The sequence below is a fragment of the Sparus aurata genome, chromosome 18, assembly GCF_900880675.1.
Source record: "Sparus aurata chromosome 18, fSpaAur1.1, whole genome shotgun sequence".
NCBI classification, from domain to species: domain Eukaryota; kingdom Metazoa; phylum Chordata; class Actinopteri; order Spariformes; family Sparidae; genus Sparus; species Sparus aurata.
In genome coordinates, this window is record NC_044204.1 from 19,218,655 (window position 1) to 19,241,283 (window position 22,629).

At 43.2% G+C, this 22,629-nt stretch overlaps 1 protein-coding gene across 11 annotated transcripts in view; it reads right to left on the bottom strand.

Moving 5' to 3' along the window:
* Nucleotides 1-284: 284 nt before the first annotated feature.
* Nucleotides 285-22,629, bottom strand: part of ablim3 (actin binding LIM protein family, member 3) — a 52,115-nt gene continuing 29,770 nt past the window's right edge. For 3 of the 11 annotated variants that reach the window (XM_030396830.1, XM_030396829.1, XM_030396833.1), the window contains exons 4-23: nt 21,760-21,875; nt 18,307-18,433; nt 18,088-18,181; nt 14,416-14,503; nt 14,232-14,290; nt 14,045-14,116; nt 12,238-12,399; nt 11,002-11,031; nt 10,720-10,846; nt 8,815-8,910; nt 8,447-8,497; nt 5,163-5,279; nt 4,880-4,950; nt 4,466-4,634; nt 3,268-3,297; nt 2,868-2,923; nt 2,590-2,656; nt 2,472-2,482; nt 2,260-2,340; nt 285-1,592 (exon numbers count right to left, since the gene is read on the bottom strand). In XM_030396830.1, coding sequence (XP_030252690.1) covers nt 1,479-1,592; nt 2,260-2,340; nt 2,472-2,482; nt 2,590-2,656; nt 2,868-2,923; nt 3,268-3,297; nt 4,466-4,634; nt 4,880-4,950; nt 5,163-5,279; nt 8,447-8,497; nt 8,815-8,910; nt 10,720-10,846; nt 11,002-11,031; nt 12,238-12,399; nt 14,045-14,116; nt 14,232-14,290; nt 14,416-14,503; nt 18,088-18,181; nt 18,307-18,433; nt 21,760-21,875 — 1,738 coding nt within the window. In that variant the 3' untranslated portion in view covers nt 285-1,478. Of the gene's footprint in view, nt 1,593-2,259; nt 2,341-2,471; nt 2,483-2,589; nt 2,657-2,867; nt 2,924-3,267; nt 3,298-4,465; nt 4,635-4,879; nt 4,951-5,162; nt 5,298-8,446; nt 8,498-8,814; nt 8,911-10,719; nt 10,847-11,001; nt 11,032-12,237; nt 12,400-14,044; nt 14,117-14,231; nt 14,291-14,415; nt 14,504-18,087; nt 18,182-18,306; nt 18,434-21,759; nt 21,876-22,629 lie in introns of all 11 variants that reach the window. The other 8 variants (XM_030396831.1, XM_030396839.1, XM_030396838.1 and 5 more) reach the window with 8 other exon arrangements.

The following is a 22,629-nucleotide window of genomic DNA, read 5'->3' on the forward strand; positions in this document are numbered from 1 at the left end:
GTTGGTTAGCACGCTAACTTTAGTAGATATCTCTGCAGCAGTTTATATAGCCATCTTCTAGATCTTATTTCTTCAAATTCTGTTGATAATTTTAGTTATAATTTTTAAATGTTAAATAATATTTACATATAGCTCCTTTAAATTAACTCCCATATTTTAATAGCCTAATATATCACAAAGACATGATCATATAACTTTAGATAGCTAACTAGCTCATCTCTAGCATTTAGCTCGTAATTCCCCAAATCAACAGTTCGCAACCACAAATAAAAAAAGAGGAGGCGGATTTTGTTTAAAGTTTAATTTTTAGTGACAAAATCAAAAATAACAGTATTCAAAGGAAGAAAATTCTTCAACAACCCTGGATCTTTGTCAGTGTGTTAAATAACCTTGCAGAGCATTGTGAGTGAATATAATCTCTGTAGCTACAAAATTATTGGATTATCATTCTAAAAGAATATAAATAATAGTGAATGTAAATGTATGGATGACTACAGGTCTCATCCTAAAAACATTTAGTCATCGTTCTATTGCAATGAGCTGGAAAACATGGAGCGGGAGGCCTGAATCTGTGTTTCCTTTATCTATTTAATCTACTGAATTGCACATTCTTTTAGGTTACCATACAGCTGCACAGTGAACTGTTGATCTACTGGTGACCATTGACTATTCAACCAGAACATTACATGGAAGTGATCTGCTAATCTGTATATTTGCATTCTCACTTTGGTTTTTCATTTGCACACAAATCAATGCAGGTCACACACAATTGAAAAAGTTGTATCCACCTCTTATTATTTCTTATTTCTGTATCAATTGGTGTAAACCACAGGGACACAGTATTTTTTTTGTGAAAGAGCAAAAACATGAAAACAGGGAAACAAAATGCATCATTATAAACCAAAGCAAAGTGATGCTGTATGCTCACTCACTCATTCCTCTTTCTAATCATTCAACCTGATAAAGTGTCATAAATGATATACTGTATCTACATTCTACTCATTCAGATTGCTGGTGCTGCACACTCATAACTAAGAGAGCATAACAAATAAGGCAAAGCCAAAATTCTCCTCTTTATGTTTTAGTACTGCGGCTCTGGTCACAGCATCTCCACATGTGGCCTTATAGGGGCACAGTCATGCCTTCCTCCATTTTTCAGGCTTAAGAAATGCACAACACTACTGTACTACTGTCTCTATTGCTTACAAACCACTCCAGCACACAGCCACAGTTGCACCGGCGACCACGAGACAGTCCGTCTGTGCATAATGTCTCTGTGGCCTTCCCTCGTTATCTCAGAAGTCCACACCGGTGTGACCAGAATTTGGTTCTTCATTTGAGGAGATCTAGAACAGGTTCTCAGCCATGGCAGTGAAACAGAGTGGAAGTCTTCCCAGCCCCCCCCCAGTCCTCACTCCTACAGTCAGTCAAGTCTCTGGCTCCACTTATGACAGTACTCAACAGACGTCCACATGTTATTAAAACAGTCGGGCCTGTTTCTTGAGCTCATTTCTCTTCCACAGAGCCAGCCGGTCGAAATCCTCCACGGTCATGCCAAACACTTGGACAAACTCTTCTGGGGACAGGTGACGCTGAGAACACAAGGATACAGAGCAGAGACACAGCTGTCGCATTATACCTGTCATTGTTTTTGACAGCACTAACAATTCCACTAACATACCTTCTATTTTTTTAAAAGTCTTTTATTGTTTTTCATTAAGTAGCCAGAGAACAAACCGACAGTGTGTCAGAGAGGTTCATAACACATCAACACAATGGAGGATGTCTCTCTTACTCTCTTCAGTAGCTATTGCAGCTCTGTGACGTACACTATTATTTTCAACTTGGCATTTTGTGCCATTGTGGATATTCAGGTAATAATGCCGAAAAGACAAATTCGAATCCAACAACTACACACACGCTGGGTTTCCTAAGGCTTATTGTAAAATCTTTAAAAAGTAAAATCTTAAGGCAAAAAAAAAAACACATGAAAGAATGTATTTTATACATTCATAGCATAATTATATACCTGACACCAAACCATGATGTAAGGAGATAGAATTTACAGAAAACATAACTGAACACTTCAGTGATCACCCTTCTTTTTAAAATGCTGCAGATTATTTTACAGAGTTTGGTGGGTCACTTGTCAGAAGCTTCTTGGTTGGGTGGGGTTCCTCTGTGGGTACAGCGTAGTAAGTGAAACCGAGCCCTCCTCTTCCCAGCACGGTTTCAGCCTGAAGCCCATTCAGAACTCACCTCCAGCCTCGCTCTGTCTGCATCTTTGGGGAGCCTGTTACGACCTCTAGTGGTTACAATGAGCGCTTCATAGGGGTAAATCTGCAGAGAGCGAGAGGCAGCCCAGCTTTATCAGTCCTCTGACACTTAATTACAACAACAGTGGGACTGTTCAACATATAGACTGACTTACATGAAATGAATTATTCAAGTGATTATTTTAAAAACCTTACCGTGTACTCTGCTGGGAGGGCCAAGAGAAGGAAAATTAAGTCAGTACATTACAAAAAGCTTTGAATTAATTGCTTCAGTCTTACAAGGAGTAGCTGTTTTAAATGTATATTAAATTACCTCTGCTTCCCCAGTTGACCTCGCTGCCACTGTCATACTGGTACTGGTAGCAATCTGCACTCTGAGGCTGCAGGTGTAAACAAAGACAGAACTTACACATCTTTATTAGATAGGTAAACATATCTAATAAGATTTAGTACAGAGACTGCCCTAACCACACTTATTTAAAGTAGTAAGGTTAATGTCATGCAATTTTAAAGATGTGAGACCCTTCAAAACTGAGCCCCAAGCCTATATAATAAATGCAGCTAATCGTGCTGTGTTCACAGTTATCTCACCCTCTGGATGCCATTGCGTCCGTATCCTGGTAGCGAAGAGGACTTACAAACAAAATCTGAAATACAGGAAAACAGTTTTAAAATATTGTCTTCCTCCACTCAACAGCTGCTTAAATGTACTGTTTTTTTCATATAGTTTGGCACAAGTCCATGGCAGGTCAGTGCCAGAAGATGGCGCTCATGACCAACCAAAACAATTCCTGAAGTTAATCTTGTGAACACATAACACAAGCGCTTTGTTAATGTAAAGTCGTTGAATCAAGCACAAACACATCTTTTATGTCCCAATGCCAAACTCCATGCAAAAAACTAAAAATTAAAACAGCAAACTCAAAACAAGCTAGTCGGCATTAAGCAAAATCATTTCTGAATATTTATGAATTGTGAATGATGAACTCACCACTGTCAGCACTGTACTGAGATCTGGGAGCTGTGAAATAAAGGGATCATACGGTTAAACGACATCTACCTTGACGCTGCAGCATTTTTCATCTGCCCTGCTCTAAATGTTGATTGAATTCCTCCAAATAAATAACATTCTGGGATAATTACAGTAGAGATTTGACAGCCATCTGTCTGGTTAGAGATGTAACAAAGAGACAGAAAAGGAGCAGAGTTGGGAACCCTGTGAGCCCTGGGAGGAACACAAAACATCAAAGGGGCGAGAAGGCATAAAGAGGCCAGGCAAGGACTAGTTCAGGGGGAAGAAGGGGAGAAATCCCAAAATATAAAAAAACAACATACAAAGACACTGCAAGCTGCACGCTCCGCCAACTAATCGCACAACACAGCTTGGTTGGTTGCGAGCCTTTGTTGTCTTTTTTACCGTGGCCAACAGAATCCCGTTCAGTTGTGTCCCCTCCCATCAGAGAAACAGCTTTAATGAGAGATCTTACTGCTCATAAATAAACCAGGATATGGGACACCAGCTGTGAGAGAGAGCGGTGAGATAGATACACAGATAGATGAATGGAGATGGAGAGTCAACAGAGTAGAATGTGGAGAGGGGTTTTCAGGAGGAAGGAGGAGGAGAATGAGCAGGCTAATTGAAGAGAGAGATGGTGAAAGAGATGGAGCGAGCAAGTGAAAAAGAAGAGGAAACCTTCGGGTGTCTGAATGCCAGGTCCTAAATATAATACACTGTGTGACCAGTGGAGCTATTCTGCTAGCTCCAGGTCTGGCTTTATCACATCTGGCACATCTGCACACGTGGTTGCCAACACTTCCAGTGGCTTGAAACTGCTCATAATCAGTGTGTTCAAATACCCACACAACAGTGACAGGCCACATCTGCTGCCGCCTGCTACCGGCCTCTACCGCAGGTTCCACAGCAGCTGTTCAGCTATCGACATCTTTCCATCTCAATAAACTGCCCATCCTGCAGCAGCCATGACCCTCTCTGACCTGCATCCTCCACCTCACCGCCCTCGACCAACAGTGGCAGATACTGAGGCTCATAAAAAGCCCTTGTGGCAACATATATGATCACATTGGGAGGGACAAAGACACGCGGGAATACAGTCAGGGGTGTTTGTGAACTTGCAGAAAAGAACGAGACAAAGAGGGAGCTGCATAGGGGGGGCAGGGTGGATCCTTACATCCGTTGACAGTGTTGTTGTACGCCGTGGTGCCGTAGCCTGTAGTGTTGAGTGTTTCCTTGCTCCCACTACGAGAATTCCTCGCACTGCCCCAGGGGTCGTTGTCATAGGAACCAGATCTGGCTTTCATCTCCTCCTTTAGGATCATCCTACCGATGCCACTCCCAATCTGAGGGGGAGCGAGGAGAGAGGCAGAAGGGGGAGAGAGAGGAAAAAAAAGGCGTGAGGGAAAGATGCTAATTTAATGTACAGCGAATGCAAGGTGGAGAGAGCAGCAAATAAAGCAGAGGAGAGGACAGTTCAGGGCGACATACCATAAGAAGAGAATTATTCATGGGTGTTTCTGAGGAGGTGGCTCTTTCTTCGACCAGATGTTGAAGAAAGAGCGAAAAAGAAAAATAATGAAGCACTTACTCTTTGAAGACCGTGACTCCAACTCTCTTCATCTCCTCCTGTCGAGAAGCGTCTTCTCGGCATCCGATAGGCTGAGAGAGAAAACAGATAAAAGAGATCGCCTTGTATGAATATAGAGCTCGGAGTGGAGCGCAGTAAGAGACTGGCTGAGTGAATAAATATGACAACACAGAGTTACAAAAGGGAGCTGTACTTCTGTGTCTGTGTTTGGATCAGTGGAAAGTGGAAAAAATGCAGCGCACTGTGCCACTCTAAACTCAGTGAAGTGACGCTGTTTTCATACCCTTGGGGGAACTGGTATACGGATAGTAGTCAGATTCTGACTGGGCGTATGGCTCAGGTGAGAAGGTGGACAGTCTGGAGGATCTGAGGATGTCCTCACTGGTCCTGCTTTTGGTGGCTGCATCCACATGATTGTCTGTGAAGAAAATGACCAAGTTGGGAGAGTAAAGGCAAAGAGACGACACCACAGACACTGGTACTACTGTTAAAGAGGTAGTTGTAGGGAACTGTAGGATATATGGTTGTTACTTTTTTGACCAATAATAAGATGAGATTGATACCACTTTCATGATCTTTATGCCAAATATAAAGCTACAGTCAGAAGCTGGTTAGCTTAGCTTAGCATAAAGCCTGGAAAGGAGGGGCAAAAGAAAGTTATAACCACTAAAGCTCACAAATGTACATTTTTGATTTATTTAATCTGTGCAAAAACAAATTGTTTAAATAACAATTTACGATTTTACGGGAGCACACTGGTAGCAGTGTCTTCCTGGCATCTCCGTTAGCTACCTCCCAAACCTCATTGTGAAAAATTCCGGAAGTCACTGTGCCCACTTTTTGCATGGATGAAAAAAAAAAAAACAGTGCTAGGACTAGGCAGGCTATAGCAGGCAGCCAAAAAGAGATTATAAGGCTGCATATCACCCTCACATGAATTATTCTGCAGCGCGGAAATATTGGCGCATCTCTCTCTGAGGTCGGCTAACTCATAGCACTTGCTACGCCACATTAGCTGATTTGTTTCAATAATGTTAGCCTGAAAAAGACGAAACATCTGCTAGCCACTAGGCTAGTTTATGCAATGTAAAATGCCATAGGCTTAAGCTAATAATGGTGACACGCAAAAAACAATTGATTTGTTTTTTTGACAATTAATACTGAGCCAAATTCTTGTTGTTAGCCATGTTTTATGTGAGTTCAATTCGAAGTTAACTTATGCTTACTACGCTTAACCGGGCGTTATTCTTTGCAATTATATATGAATAATTTTTTTCTTCTTTTATCAATCACAGTCCGTTTAAATTATATTGAATCGACAGATATGAGTGTGGTATCAATATCCCTTTCTATCCCTCGGCAAAAAAGTTAATTATCACCAAATGACAGTATAACACAGTGTGCTGTAATGTGCTATGGAGGAAAAATAGTTAATGAACATCAGACAGATGTACAGCGAGGGAGTGCATTTACGCCACACAACCACAGTCATCATGTCGATTACTGATGTCAGTGGCGATCAATGCTTCAGCCCACAGCATTAAAATAATAACCAGCATCGTCATGAGTTCAGTTACTGCTCAGCCTGAGGCGTCCTTTCATGAGCGGTGTGAGGCGATGGTATTGATGCCACTCTACACTAAAGCAGAGTCAATGGAAGTCAATGGGGGTGACATGCAGTGTAATGTCAGAGGGATCACTCTCCACTCCGGTAGCTATTAGCCATGCCAGCTCCGTTCCGCGATCCATCGAATTCCTATATACATGATGCATGACACTGGCAACAGTCATAGTCATCTGTGGGACACACGCTTTGAGCTCGACGACAGGGCGAGCCGCTACACAAACACACACAATGCACAAGTACAGTTTGACTAAAGATTCAAGTGAAAGTATAGATATACAATATAGGAAGAGAGACATATACTGCACACACACACACACAGACATATGCGTAATCTATCTACCGACAGTGAGTGAAAAAGTGAGAGGAGGGAGATACTTACAAGGCAAGGTCACCGGGTAAAGTGGAGCAGGAGGTGGAGGGAAGTGAATAAAAGTGATTGGATGCAATAAGAAAGAGGTGAAAAGAAAAGGGAAACATTATTGGAGTATCCCCAAGGGAGATGGGACAATGTGAGAGCTTTGCTACCCATACGGAGAGACAAAAGAAAAAAAACAGGGGTCTAATTCTGCCTCTTGTCTATACAGGTAGCAAACTTGTTAACGATATAGTACATAACAGGCCTTTGGTGCGCACAGCAACATAAGGTCACATGTGCCTGTTGTGGCTTTGGATTTACATCAATCCTGTTAACGCTGAAACAAGAGAAAACAATAATCAATAGCTGTTTAGGAAGACATTAGTAGGAGAGGGATCAATATGACTGATGTTGAAGTGTGTGCTGAATGTCAGTGTTCTAACGAGGCAAAGCTTTTGAACTTGTTTCCTACTGAAATGACTTGTGTCACCACAAGCAAAGAAATGTGTCTGCGCGTGGAAACGTCGTGGCCAGTGATGTACTAATTAAAGCTGAGATACATGGAAGGGTGAAGGTGTCTATACACAAGAGATCGAGACGGTTTATTCACCAGCTCACAAATACCAACACACACAGTACAAGAAGACCATGCAGGACAACAACAAAGATAAACTATCCCCCTCCGAGGGATCTTAGGTCTTGTGACACTCAGCTGAAGAGCCCTCTCCAGTGTAATGTGAAAAGGGGATAGTGAATCTTTTCTCTTATGAATGTTTATACTGAGGCTCGCTATCCAGATGGCGGAAGTGCATTCAAGTTTAATGACTTGTGAAAAAGGCAAAAATAGCATCTTGTGTTGACCACGCTGCTGTGCTGTTTGAGTGAACGACAACATAAATCCACACAATTAGGAAATCAGACTCCCCTTCTCGCACACTCAAGGAAAACAAAACAAGCACAGCCGCCGTCTCTGGATTCGAACAATTACAATCACAGCGGCATCTCCTTAAATCACACACTGACCACTGGTTAACAAGGCTGAGAAATAGAAGAAGTCTCTACGGCAAATATAAATTCCAGTTGTAATACAGTTTTCCATTGTGCTTCGTTCCATTGTTCTGTTTTATTCTGGTGAATTGTGAGTCCTCGGAGTCCCATGTGCTCAACACTTGTCACGCCTGAGCAACCTTCACTTCATTCATGTTCTATTCAAACCATATTCTGCCCACAAGAAGCGGCCTTACAACCAAGAAGCAGTGGTGTGTGTGTAGACACTAAATGTTTGCATGCAAATGCAATAAGTCTAATCATCTAGACTGAAAAGTCGATTGTTCACCTTCAATTTTAAAAGTCTTGCACAAGTCTAATTAAATTTCCTTTGTCAATCTCTTCCATTTTTTGTGGTTTTGTTATTGACGGCTTCAATTTCAAGGATAACTGGGACATCAATACTAATAAATCAAAAGGGATGGTTGGAAAACATCAATAGGTCAGTAAAAAAAACGTCTACATCGAGTACTCAAGCACAGCATGACTAAACTGACAGGAGGACAGGCAGGCTAAGGCGAGGCTAACTGCACTGTACCCGCTCTCTTATAGATGGGAGGCTTCCTGTAGATGTTGGGGTCCCCTGTGGCTGAGGAGAGAAAGAGGAAATGGAGAGTTGAAACGTGGTGGAGTAACAGGAGGAGAGGATGTGAGATGATCAGAGGGAAGGAAGGATGGTTGTGAAGTAGGTAGACACTATGAGGGGAAAAGTGTGCCAGAGAAATTATGTGTGGTATAAAAATACGACTCAAGTCACATTTTCACACCCCCCTTCACCCTCCCCATTCCCACGGAACTCAAAATGACCTTTTCTGAGTTACTTGCATCAGTGAAGAATGGCTGATGGAGTTTTTTCCCCGCAGAGGTTCAAAAAAATTAGTGCAATGAGGAGATGAAGAGTCCTACCTGGTACATGAAAATGTTTAGGGGGCTGGATTGTGGTGGGTGTGCTTGAGCGCCCCTCTTGGCCGTAATAGGGTGAACTCCTGCCACTCTCAGAGCCTGCAGCCAGCCACAGCCAATCACAGCAAAGGAAACATGAGCATGAAGGTATCTCATCCATGCAGGTGAAAAACCAAACAGCCTCAGCATTCGCCCAAATTTCAAAGTGACACTGAATAACTTTTCCACTTGTGTGATGACAGAAGTTATTGACTTGTCTTCTTACGACAGTAATTACAGTGTCAGTGCACATGTGTAAGAGTTACATGAGATGACAGCCAAGGAGCCACCGCAGCACGAGAGAGCAAAACAACTATTTCGGAGCATGGCGGAATACACTTAAAGGTCCAGTGTGTCGGATTTAGGGGTATTCTATCAGAGAGGGCATTTCACGCTTCAACATTGGGTAGTCGGTTGGTTGTGATCTACAACCTCACCCCTAGATGACACTTCATCCTGGACCTTTAAAACCTTTTGTCGCTATGGATATATTCTGTTGTGGCATATTTGTTAAAATACGAGAGTGGCGATGACATAAGAATGGAAATGACAAGCTAATTGATATCCGTTAAAAGAAAAGTTCCAAATTTGGGGATAAATGCGTATTTGTTTTTTTTTTGCCAAGAGTTCGATGAGACAATTGATATCACCATCATGTCTGTATGCTAAATACAAGACAAAGGCTGCAACCAGATTGTTGTTTAGCCTAGCTTAGCATAAAGACTGGAAACAGGTGGAAACAGCTAGCCTGGCTCTGTTAAAAAATACCAAAATCAAATCCAGTCTAAAAGGTCACATTAATAACATTTTAATGCCGACAATTTTTTTTTTTTTTTAGGAATCTCTTTTCCTTAAAAACACTATAATGATTGTGGTTTGTGATTGTGTTTGTCAGGTCCAATACAATTGTTTTGTCAATCTCTATGTAAGAAGTCTGAAAGCTGATTCCAGCTAAGGTGTGTCAGCCAATGGTACAGCTCATCTGGTACCATAAGGTATCCACCTTTCGTCAGCATCAAGAATCTAGGTAGTTGCCAGTTTGTGGGGGGAAAAAAATGCAAAAACGGCTGATTTTTGTGTGCACACAACATTCTGACTTCCCCTCAAATTAGATAGCTAGGGTTAGCGACGTTAGCATGAGCGAAATTAGCATTAGCAATGTTAGCATTTGCTAGCGTTAGAAAATGTTAATGTGAGGTAGGGGTAGCAATGCTATCATTAACAAGATAGCCTCAGCAGCATTATGTAGTGCAACCAATTGGCAACTTCTTGAGGGGGCAGATTCAAACAACAGCGTTTTGACGTGAATGCAATGGTAAGGGGGGATGGTATGCAACATTCAGTGGCTGAATGTTGTCTCGCTTTTTTTCTCTTTGTTATTTTTTTATTCCTTCAAATCCAAACAAAAGTACCTCAAACGACAAAGGGGCATCTTTAAAGGGGCGCAGTGCTTCAGAGGTTCTTTTACATAAGCAGAAATTTGATACATTCTGATCAGAACCAGCTAGCTGTTTCCTCCTGTTTCCATTCCCTGTGCTAAGTTATGCTAAGCTAACAGGCTGCTCATGGTGTTTACACTCTAAACAGTCGCATACTAGAGTGCCATCGATCCTCTCATCTCAACATCAGCAAGGTAGCAAATGAGAAAAATACCCACAATGTTGAACTATTCCTTTAAACGACTTTGCTTCAGTAGAATCATTACCAAAATTAAAAAATGTAACTCTTCTCAGAAACTCCATTAGTGCTTCAACTTTGTTCCAAGTGCTTTTCACATTAAGAGCAGCATGATTGACTTCACTTCATATCTTTTTCAACAGGCTGATATTAAACGCAGAGTTTATGGGGAGTGAACACTTTCTGACTCACCGGGGTAGCCGTAGTGCTGCGGAGAGCGGGGCGTGATGGGTGACATGCCTTGACGACTGTACGTTGGCGAGTCAATATAACCTGGACTGGAGCACCGCCTCTGCTTTATATCCAGGCTGTCATAGTCCTGAGGAGACAAAGGAGACAAGGTGGAGGTGAAAGAGGAGCAGGGGGGCCAACAGGGAGACAAAAAGCTTTGTGACAGGCCAAAATGACAACAGTTGACTTGTTTCAACTTGTCCTAAGTGCTCTGCTACTTACAGTGGGAGGAAGAATGCTTACCTGAGAATAGGGAGAGAGTGTCCCGAGTGACTGAAGAATCAATGGAGAGAGAAGAGTTTTTATTTATACTGAAGCGCCGGGGTGAAACAAAACACTACTTCATATATCATATGTTTGCAGGAATGCAAGAAAAGACAATACAGTCTTCTCAAAATCAACCTATACTGTTCTTTGTTTTATGCTACATGGATGGTTGGTGGGGTTTTCTGTTTGGGAAAAAAGGGGATGACTAGTAGCCAAATTCATTGTTTAAAGTCAGTTCATGGCATACCACTCTCATGTCTATCTAAAGATAAGTAACATTGTATATCTCTTTTGTTTGATCAGTATAAAAACTGAAATATTAAAGAAGTTAAAAAGGTTTAAAGGTGCAGGTAGGCACACTTTTTTAAATTTAGGACAGCAATAGGCTAGCTGTTTCCCCCTGTTTCCAGTCTTTATGCTAAGTTAATCACCTGCTGGCTCCACCTTCATATTGATCAGACAGATACGACAGTTGTATTGTTCTTCTCATCTAACTCTCAGCAAGAAGAAGGGGAATAAATGCATTTTCAAATGTTTTTATTTTTAACTATTCCTTTAAGCATGGTGCACTTATATCAAGACATTTACCAGAAATAATGTGAACTGTCTGTGTGCTGGCAGGAAAATCCACCAATTTATACGTTTAAACAAATACTACAACACTTTAACAAATACGTAAGGCTCATCATTTCATTTTTTTTAACCATTAATAAAGTAAATTCCCAGGATTTTAAAATCTTCAAATTTGGTTAAATACTAATTTGATCTTGTTCCGATCTTCCCATACATCCAAAAATGATGTAAACACGGTCCCTTTGTGATGTTTACAGCTCAGTGGATGCTGTTGGACAGTGAAGGGGCTCCTGATTAAGCACCAGAGGAGCTAAACAAACTGTTTGCTCTGAAACTTGTATTTTTCAATCAATTTTTTCCATTTCCGTGAACACATTTTGCCAAATTTGACTAATCCGTTTGATCACTTTTTGAAGAATCAAAAGAATGCTGGTTCTGATGAAATTCCTGTGTGAACGCTGAATGCTTTGAGAAACAAAAATAATGAGCCCTGCGTAACGAATATGGCTGAGCTGTAATGAAGACACACACTTCTTATCAGCGCAGCTCCATCTAAACAACTAAACAAAGAACTTCCTCTGAAAACAGACCAATGGTGAGACCAGGCTGAGTTTGGCCTGGAGTGTGTGGCAGCAGTACCTCCCCATAGCAGTAAGTGTCTAGCCTGTCATCAGAGGTGTATCTGTGGTAGGGCTGGTATGAGGAGGATATGAGGTCTGGCTGCTGGACCTCGTATATGGCCTTGACCTTTGGCAGGGCAGCTAGGTCCTTATAATCTAGGAACTCATTCTTCACTCTGGCCTGGAGAGAGGACACACACATACACCCACCAAAGACAACAGCAACACGAGCCAACATCAACCACATGGACGATGTAACACAGTAACAAAGTAGGATGGAAAACTCCACTAGTCATGCGGAGGGAGCGACAAAGAGCTGATGAGCTGCACACAAGCCTGCACATGCACATGTGTGTGTGGTTCTGTGTGTGCTTGCTCATCAGCAGCACACATGAACGCTGCAGAAGCTGACAGCAGTGTAAGTTGTTGACCTTCAGGAGCTCGGCATGTGTGAGATAGAGGGCAGAGAGAGCAAAGACGGCTACAGAGAGAGGAAAGAGAGAGAGAGAGAGAGCAAGAGAGAGAGAGAGAGAAGAAGGTATGGACGACAAGTGTGCTTACACTGCATTTCTTCCTCATCCATCACCTTAAACAGAAAGGTCATTGATTATGAGACGAGTGCAGAGCTGAGCAGAGAACGGTGACTCCGGCTTGCATGCAGACAACCCCTGACATGCTAATACTGCCGACATGCAGCAGCACTCAGCAGACTGTCAAGCAGCACAGCTGGACACCGGTCCATTTTTTGGCCGGAGCCTCGTTTTGAAATGGAACGGGTCCAACTGTGCAATGTATTGGGAGGGACAACCTTCACATTAACCTGGTGTCATCCCAACTACCCTACATATCTTATATACATACATTTATATTTGGGGATTTGCATATCAAAGCATATCGAGATGGCGGGGTTAAAACTAGATTTGATTTACTGACTTCCAAGCCCATTTCAGCTGTTCAAAAAATAATTTTGAAAAATTATTCCCACAAATCATAATTCATAACTGAGTTTAAAAACTGTCAAAAAAAGGACTGCAATTATTTAGCCAATTATTTAGACTTTTTATCTCATAATTATTACTTTTTTCTCATAATTTCGCCTTTTTATCCCGTAATTGTGACTCTGGTGGCTCTTTTCTTTTTCAGAAAGTCCAAGTTTTCATCAAGTTTTCTTTAACTAGCAGATATGGGTTTCTATACGAATATTCAAAAGACCAGGAAATTTCATGGCTTTCATACCTATTAAAAAGTTTTTGAGATAATTCACTCAAAACCAGAAACTGATTAACTGCTGGTGTTGCGACAGAAGAGTCACAGGCTCATTACAGGCAGTAGCATACATTGTCTTGGGGCCATGGACGTCAATGTTAATGGCTGTCCATCAATAGACAGTTGAGAATTTTAGCTGAGAACTGTCATCCCTGGAGCCACGATGCTAGCATTTTCATCCACATTCAGCCCAGTTTTAAATTAAACATCTTGGTATTTTTTGACTCGCAAATCCCCACATCAGTAGTAATGACTGCAGACGGTCATCACAGGTATAGCACATTAAGTACGTGTCGTGTTGTCACAGCCGTTCACTGTGACAACATAATAGTTTTCTCACTTTATTTAACTCCTGCCACATCACTAATGATAACAGAGGTGAGGACACAGACAAGTGAACAGGCCGAGGGAGTGAGCAGCCTCTCAGGTCGGTGCTTGACCAATCAAGGCTATGGGCACAGCTTGTGTTTCCGGTGGAGCCGTTGTGCTTTTAGGGGTGAACTTGGTGGCAGCTACAGTAAAAAAGTGACTAAAAGCTGCAAAACTTATAAGCTACTTACACATATGACCCTACTGGGAGAGCCTATGGATGAGCCTGGTGGAGAGATGGAGGCCTCTGACAGGCGTCTGTGCTGTGAGGTACAAAGAGAGAAAAAATGCAGGGGAGGAGGAGGAGATTGCACACAGTGAGGAAATGACAGTCTTCATTTGATTTTGAACGTTTTTCATTTCAAAACTCAATCTCACCCTGAGTCTCCTCTCTGCCCTTGCCGCCTGCTTGCATAATGGGTGCCACACCTCACAACCTGAAGAAGATTAAGAGAGAAGGCAGATTGGGTGTTTCTGCATGCCATGCATTTGTTGACATGGGAGTGTAATGTGTGTGTGTATGTGTGTGTGTGTGTATGGATGTGCTGGCATCAGGTTTCACCTGTCAGGTACATTTCCTCTCCCTCTTTGAACATCAGGTTACAGCGGGAGCATCGAGCGCAGGTCGGATGGTAGTGCTTCCCTCCCGCCTAGGAAGACAGAGAGAAGAAGAGGAGGAGAGGAGAAGAGAAGGTGTGACCGAACATAAATTATCATCACGAACACTTTCGCGGAGTCGGGGCTAAGCTGCAAATTGCGCCCCCACCTTGAACAGGTCATTACCTACATATGTTTTACGCTGTATATCACCTGACCGCCGGTGGCCTCATAATGTTCTGAGACATCACTGCATAGCCTGTGGCTCTTTCGGCAAATCACATGAGAGCCACCGCCCATTCTCCTCCATTGCATAATTAGAGCAAACATCCCCGTGGGTCAGTCACATGAAGTGTTGGAGTGTGTGTGTTGGTGTGTGTGAGCGCAACAGAGAGAAAGAGGGAAGTAGGTGGCCATGTAAGCGAAGGACACAAGAGCGCGGTACACGTCCTTGGACATCCAAAGCGCCCCAGGGGAACACATCCAAACACACGAAAAACACGTGGCGCAGGTGAGTCGGACACATGGAATGATGCAGTATGATGTCAGCGCGTCGGTAAATCCAGTCGGGCCAGTTCACCGTCCCGTGATGATGTCCCCGTCATGTCACCTCTTCCTCCCTGACACACCATTAGGGAATATCTATTTATAGAAGCTCTGCTGACATGGGGCCTGTGTCAAGGAGACCTGAACTGTTTCATGCGAACACACCCAGCATGTGGCTCATAGTGTGTGTGTGTGTGTGTGTGTGTGTGTGCGTGTGTGTGTGTGTGTGTGTGTGTGTGCGCGGTGGGGTATTATGTTATGTGATGCTGCACTGCTTTTTCCTGCTTTCCATAAACCTGAAACCTGTGCATGATCTTCAGGAAATCAGGCTTCTCGTCGAAGGCCCCTTAACTGTATCGAAGCTGCACTCGAACCAATCCCTGCTCTGCTCGTGTGTCTCAGGTTACTCTGTACGGAAAGCCAGGAGAGGATGCAGCATTTCCGTCTCGCTCGTTCCCAGCAGCAGAGCGTTTACCGTCTGCGGCCGTACGGTATCAGTTCGACAACTGCTGCTACCCTTCCTAATGTACGGAAGAGGATTAGGGCCACACATGAATTTTTTTTGTAGTTCTGACTTTAAAGTCAGAATTCTGAGATTAAAGTCAGAATTCTGAGAAAAAAGTCAGAATTCTGAGATTAAAGTCAGAATTCTGACTTTTTTCTCAGAATTCTGAGATTAAAGTCAGAATTCTGAGATTAAAGTCAGAATTCTGAGAAAAAAGTCAGAATTCTGAGAAAAAAGTCAGAATTCTGAGATTAAAGTCAGAATTCTGAGAAAAAAGTCAGAATTCTGAGATTAAAGTCAGAATTCTGACTTTTTTCTCAGAATTCTGAGATTAAAGTCAGAATTCTGAGAAAAAAGTCAGAATTCTGAGAATAAAGTCAGAAGTCTGCACATGTAAATTTTTTTTGAGTTCTGACTTTAATCTCAGAATTCTGAGAAAAAAGTCAGAATTCTGACTTTAATCTCAGAATTCTGACTTTTTTCTCAGAATTCTGACTTTAAAGTCAGAACAAAAAAAAAAATTCACATGTGGCCCTAATCCTCTTCCGTACTAATGAGGCCTCCATTCTCTCCTGTGGCATTTAATAGGCTGCTATATTTATTGGTGACTAAGATACTAAAGAAGGAAGGGGAAGGAGAGAAGGGAGACTAAAGAAAGGAGGTTTTTATGCTCCTCTTTCTCCCTCCCGCTTCCTGTCTTTATTTCTCTTCCCTCCCCATCTATTCTAAACTGCTCGTTAAACTAACAACCTTTGGCCATGGAAAGTTGGACTGTTGAGCGAGTCTAATCATGAACACAGATGCAAAACACACACAGATTTGTCTGGGTTTTCACTGATTCTTTTAAGTTTTGGTGCCGTTCCTATCCATTGTTTATACCAAAATTGAACGCTGACTCATCAGTTTAATACAAACTCTGATCTTTTTCTGAACTTAACAGTACTGCCTAAAACCTAACCAAGCTACAACTGAAAACTGGAAATACTCTTTTAAATACCAATAAAGCAATTCACAAAGCCCGACTGTCAAAATCCACAACACAAAACTCTGATTACACACGGGACGCACGCTCTGGATACATGCATGGATTTAATGGGCCTGATCCACTCAGCCAGCAGGACTTCTAAAAAAATGTAAGTGAGCATCTCAACACCACATCACCTAAAGGCATACCGTTCCAAAAGGTTGCTTGACACAAATACAATTCCATCAAAATACAACACCTGCTTAACCTCAGACCTTTAGGCTGGGCGGTACATTATATATCTCAATATATTGAAATCTCCTCAATAGCACTTCACATATGCTAGGACTGAGTGACACAATCAATTACCACAATATTTTTTACCAGATACCACAATATGGATTTTGTGACAATATTGTAGGGATGATATTGATACTTGAACAAGATACCAACAGAGACAGAGGGCCTCCTCTGAGAGGTGGGACATCCATGCAATAGATGTAAATAGGTGTGTACAGAACAGTATGATCAATCAGGATGACAAAACTATTGAGAGATTATATTGATAGATCCAATTTGTAAATGTAAAATGTATGTTTGGGGAGTTACGAGTCGAGTCGGGTCGCACGGCGCATCTTGAAGAACTACATGACTGTGATATCAAAATTTGATAGGGGGAGACGAATTAATGTCATGCGTGCAGGCACAGTCAAATGTTGAGAGAGAGCGAGACACAGAGAGAGGGAGACTCGCAGATAGAGGCTGACATGTCCTCATGTCTATAAATAGACCAGAGAGGCTGATCGTCAGGAACAAAGCACTTTACACCAGCCATTCTGACAAGCGAAGGAGCACAGGGACAACAAGGCACTGCGCGAGTGTGTGTGTGTGTGTGTGTGTGTGTGTCTGACAAAGTTTACTACGTCTGCTCCCTTTCCTCAGGTCCCAACAGACACACTCCAGAGACTCTTCCAAAACATTTAATTAGCATCTGCACGTTATCACTTTCATTATTTCCAACCCTGCTCCCTCCATCATGTCCCCTTCACTCCTCCCTCTGTCTCCCCTGCTCTCCTCCCTCCTCTGTTGACTCCCATCACTTTTGAAAGCGGCTTCAGCGTCAAGAGCATGCAAGGCACAAATGTGGCGCTCCTCTCGCTGCAGAAAGTACTCCTGTGTCTCTCCTCCTTCCACTCTTTACCCTCTGATCTTTTTATAACTCCCCTCTCCTCCCGACTGCTTACACGTCGCAACGGTGCAATCTCGCTTTTTTTTTTCTTCGCCCTCCTGCCTGCGTTGTCTCGCAGCAAACAGCAAACAAGTGGATATGCACCAGCGTTTGACCGAAGCGAACACGCCATGGCTGAATTTGTTTTGGTTTGGTAAGGCGGGACAACATTGTTATCACCCCCCCACAATCTTAAGTCGCTCACTCCCCAAAGCACAGTGGGGCTTACGCGAAGCCGGGGATGAAATGCAACTGCTCAGTTCTGATAACGCTGATTACGCCCGGCTACCACTGTCAACTCCCAGTTTGGATGTCTGTATTGCTGCGGGATTCTTCTCGGCTAAATCCCCACATTAACGCCGTTTGGTGTTGAAATCTGGTCCCCAGTTCTCACCTCCAGAACCCTTCCGCTGATGTATCTGCTGCACGTCTCACATTTCACCCCGTATTGGGCGTGGTAATCCGCCTCACAGTACGGCACTCCATCCCTGAGACAGAGAGAACAGAAAAAGAAAAAAAACAAAAAAACGCTGTAGTGTGTGAAACGCAGTTTGCATGTGTATCTGTGTGTTTTTTCTCGGAGCGAAAGACGCTTTCCCTTCGCAGAACTCACTTGCTGATGTACTCTCCCGTGAGGACCATGTTGCACGTCCGACATCGGAAGCAGCTGACGTGCCACTGCTTCTCCAACGCCAGGAGAGACTGACCCTGCTTGATCTCGTCTCCACACCCGGCACAGTCTGGAAAAAAGGAGAGAGGAAGAGGGAAGGATGATAAAAGAGGGAGGAGAAGGGAGGAAATGCAGTGGTGCCAGAGGGACAGAGTGAGCCGTGGTGTAATTGTAAATCTTTAAACACCTGCCGTGCTCCTGAGTGTAGTTTTCCAACCCCTCTGGCACGGCCACCTCCCTAATCAATAGTCGTTTTAATGCGGCTTATTGCAGAGCTGTGAGGCTTGTTCTCTCAACTGTAAGCACTGTTAAACATGATTGAAAGTGGGCAGGGTACAAGCATCTTAGAAACAGCCTCAGGGGGAAAACAGTTGCATAACCCCCCCCCCTTCATATGAGACATTTAAGAATCTCTTCCTCACACAAACACTGTATACAGTCACAATGTACATTCCACCATCCTCAGCATGACGCCCCCAAGCAGGCGTCACCAAAAGATGCAGGACGGCGCCAAGGCTGCAAATGATGCATGACTGCAGAGCGTCAAACATGCTGAAAAAAGGTCAGCGTTCCATTTGTTTCCATTTGGAAGACGTTCGGCTTAGCTTAACCTTTTCTGACCCGGTCCGCTGCCCCCGAGTGAAGCCTGGAGTCACAGGGGACCGTTCCACTCAGACCTGTCAGCCAAGACAAACTGTGTTTCGCAGCAAAGAAAAAAGACAAACAAAAAAAGGCTGCAGTGCATTGAGTCTCTTTTCTGCAGTCCAGATAAATCTTATCTGTCATTTGGTGGCGATAGTGCTGAGTCAATCGGGCCAGACTGTTACTGTGCACAACCGATTTTCCTCTGAGTCATGATGCAGTTCCTTTTTAAGCCACTGAATGAAATTGGATTTTAGATCATCTATAAATGATAGAACGGAGCTTGTGACGTGGAGTCGTTGGGGATCGTTAAGTAAAAGAAAGAGCCCTGATTTAGTGCTCGTTTGTCCTTTAAGGCAACATTACGTCACGTTTTTTTATCTTCAAATTACAGCTTCGAAATCACGTTGATGATACAGTGTCTTGTAACAGGGTGAATGGTGTCTCTGTCTCCGCCACTCCGCCCCCCCATCACTTGTTTCTGCACTATGTAACTTCAGTGAGAGGGTCGGATCACAGCGTTACGTACATGTTTACTTCGACATACAAGTTTTCAACACATAACATTGTTATGATGTAATGAGTTTTGTTTGTAGTCAGCACCTCCATTACATCTGGCTAATTGTTACAGACCTGGGATTTGTGTTGAAGACACTGGTGTTGCACTCAGAAACTGTGGGGGGCGCCAAATCACACAAACTGCAGTGTTTGTGTGCAATGTCGACATAATGTTGCTTAAAAGGAGTAATTAGATTTTTTTGGTGAAATACTCTTTTTTCCTCTTTGTTGATGAGATTTAGATAAGAAGATTAGTTCCACTTTCAAATCTTTCTGTTCAATATAAAGCGACACTCAGTCAGTGATTAGCTTAGCTTAGCTTAGCTTAGCATAAAGACTGGAAACAGGGGGAAACAGCTAACCCTGCTGTCCTTTTGGTCTCAAAATCCACCTACCAGCACAAGCTCACAAATTAACAGAAGAGTCTGATAGAGTTTGAGCATTCTTTCTCATGGCCAGTAGGGGCGACTGCACTGGTTGCAAAAAGAAGTCATCATATGGAGTCTTACGAGAAATTGACCCTCCTTTTGACTTGATTTATACCCACAGTGAACAGTTTTATAATGGGTTTATGGTCTCAATACCTAGTTTCAAGGCTGCTTCACGTAGCATGATGTCCATTTGGTTAATTACAGTCCCATTTAGGGTAAAATAGATGATAAAGCAGGATACGCTTTAGGGCGTGGCTACTTCATGATAAATGACCAGTTGCTCCTGGAGCCTTTGAGAAGACAGAGTCAAGACAGCGGAAGTTCAAAATGCGGACCGTCATGTGATTCACGGGGCATAAACAGTTTTAAGCAGGCAATTTAAATGCATGAAAACAGACAGAATTACAGAAGATTGGCAGTTTGTAGTTAATACATGATCTATTGATTTATTGATTTACAGTACTGGACTGCTACTATTTGCAGCTAACTTCCGGGAACTATCGGGAGGTCTCAGGATCTGCAATTGCGTTTGTAAAAAATGGTCCATTGGAGTTAACGTAAAAGACGCAACCCTCGATACTCAAGGTCTCTGATTGCAGTCAGAACCAATCAGCACAACCCTCTCATCCAAATATGGTCTTTTCTGGCTCCACAAAAATAAGACAGCAATGATCACAATGCTAAACTGGAGGCTTCAAAATGAACCAATGGGTGACATCATGGTGGATTTAAACTTGCTTCGGGCAGAGCTAGCAACGGTGCTAAGCTAAGCTCACAGGCAGTGTCATGAAAGTGACACCAAACTTGGCAAGAAAGTGAACAAGTGTGCTGCTAAAATGTTGAACTGTTGCTTTGAGGAGACACAAAGAAGTATTAAGCTGAGCAGATAAAACTTTCATTAAGGTTATGAAACTAAATTTCTCAGGGTTAGGGTTTGGTCAGTGATGCATATATAAGCGAACGTCCGCTGATAATACTTTCCGCTGTGTTATTCCAGTGCCTGCTCCGAGCTTTCTCCCCCTAAAATAATCGTTTTGTACCGGCTGAATGTAATTCCAGCACTTTCGCACACACCGAGCATACATTTGCATTGTTAAATACTAAAAAGATGACTGGGCTGTAAAAAGCCAGTGCATTACGTTTAGTGGCTGCCCTCTCTGTTCCCATCTCATAGTCTGCCTCCCCATAAGGCCGAGTGATGAACACGTACCTGGGGAGCCGTTTGGGTTTTATTCTCCTGAATGGAGCGATCTGAGGAGGACGGTTATTCACTGCCTCTCCACCGTCTGTTATTACTGCCAGCCAGTGAGTAGCAGCCTGTTGTCTGTGCGCCACACTTAACAAATGATTCATTATCAATCACTACCGCACTGCTTCGGGATCATAATTTGTCAATTTCCTTGCTTTAGATATACTGTTTTAGTCCGTCTACCTAATGACAGACAGGAAATACAACTGATCGTTTATTTGCAGTGTGCAAACAACTTTATAGCACATGCAAGGAATATGCGACCTGATGTATAGTCCAATCACATCCTCTGTTCTCTGCATGTTGACAGTAATGAATGAATGATGTGTCTGTTTGTGTTGCATTATTCTCAGCTGGCGGATCAGCATGACAGGTCCAACCACCGATCTGACAGACACTTGATTAGCTAAATTAGCTAAATGGGCCTCGCGGACACATCGCATTAGACTCGCTGCACTGTAGCGCCCGGTGGCCCTAAACAGAACGGACAGAGCGAGGAGCGGACACCGGACTTACGGCTGGGCCCGTGGATCTTGATCGGCTCATTGGGCTTGACGAGTGTATGCGAGCACTGCTGGCACACGCAGTCCTTCCCGCTGAACGTCACTCTGTCTCCGATGGGGAAGGGTTTACTGAGGAGAGAAAGAGAGAAAGAGAGAATTAGCACACGATAGGAGATGAAAAAAGGCCTGCAGTGGTTCTGTGGGTTTGCATTACATCTGAGTGTACACATGGACGCAACGAACGAGCGGGGGGAAACACGACCGGCTGACGGACGAGCCGTAATCCTGCTGCCACTAGCTAACTACAGTGCGACATCCTCTATGAACCTGAAAATACATTTCCAAACAAGCGGGGCGTCTTGTTAATGGGACGTTGATTGTTGCGGGAGCACCTGGCTGCTCTGTGATTAAAGAGGTGATAATTTGACGCTGCCACAGGCTTCTGAAAGGGAAAAGCGGCTCTCTCAGTGAGAATGGAAACTTATTAGGGAGACTGTGCCGAGCGCATACTGATCCTAACTGCCTCTTTCTCCTTTAGTCTGTCCGCCCAGCTTGCTCCCTACAGAGCTGCTGCCACCAGGTCACTGTTTGGTTAAAGGGTAACTGCACCAATTTTACACATTTGTAAGCGTAAGTGTGTTTGCAGGTCTTGGGGAGTGCTACTGCATATGTGGAAAAAAAGATGCATAAAGCTGTTTTGTGGCACCAGAGGAAGCTGCGTGTAAGCTGATAAATTACCCCCCAATGATGTCAGTGGCTATGTTGCATTGTGGGTAATGGAGGTGCCATGTTTTGAAATCAGTCCACCGGTCTAACATTATAATCCTTCAACGCTGTTCAAGTCATAAGGGAAAGTTTAAAAACAAATAATCAAAACAGATAC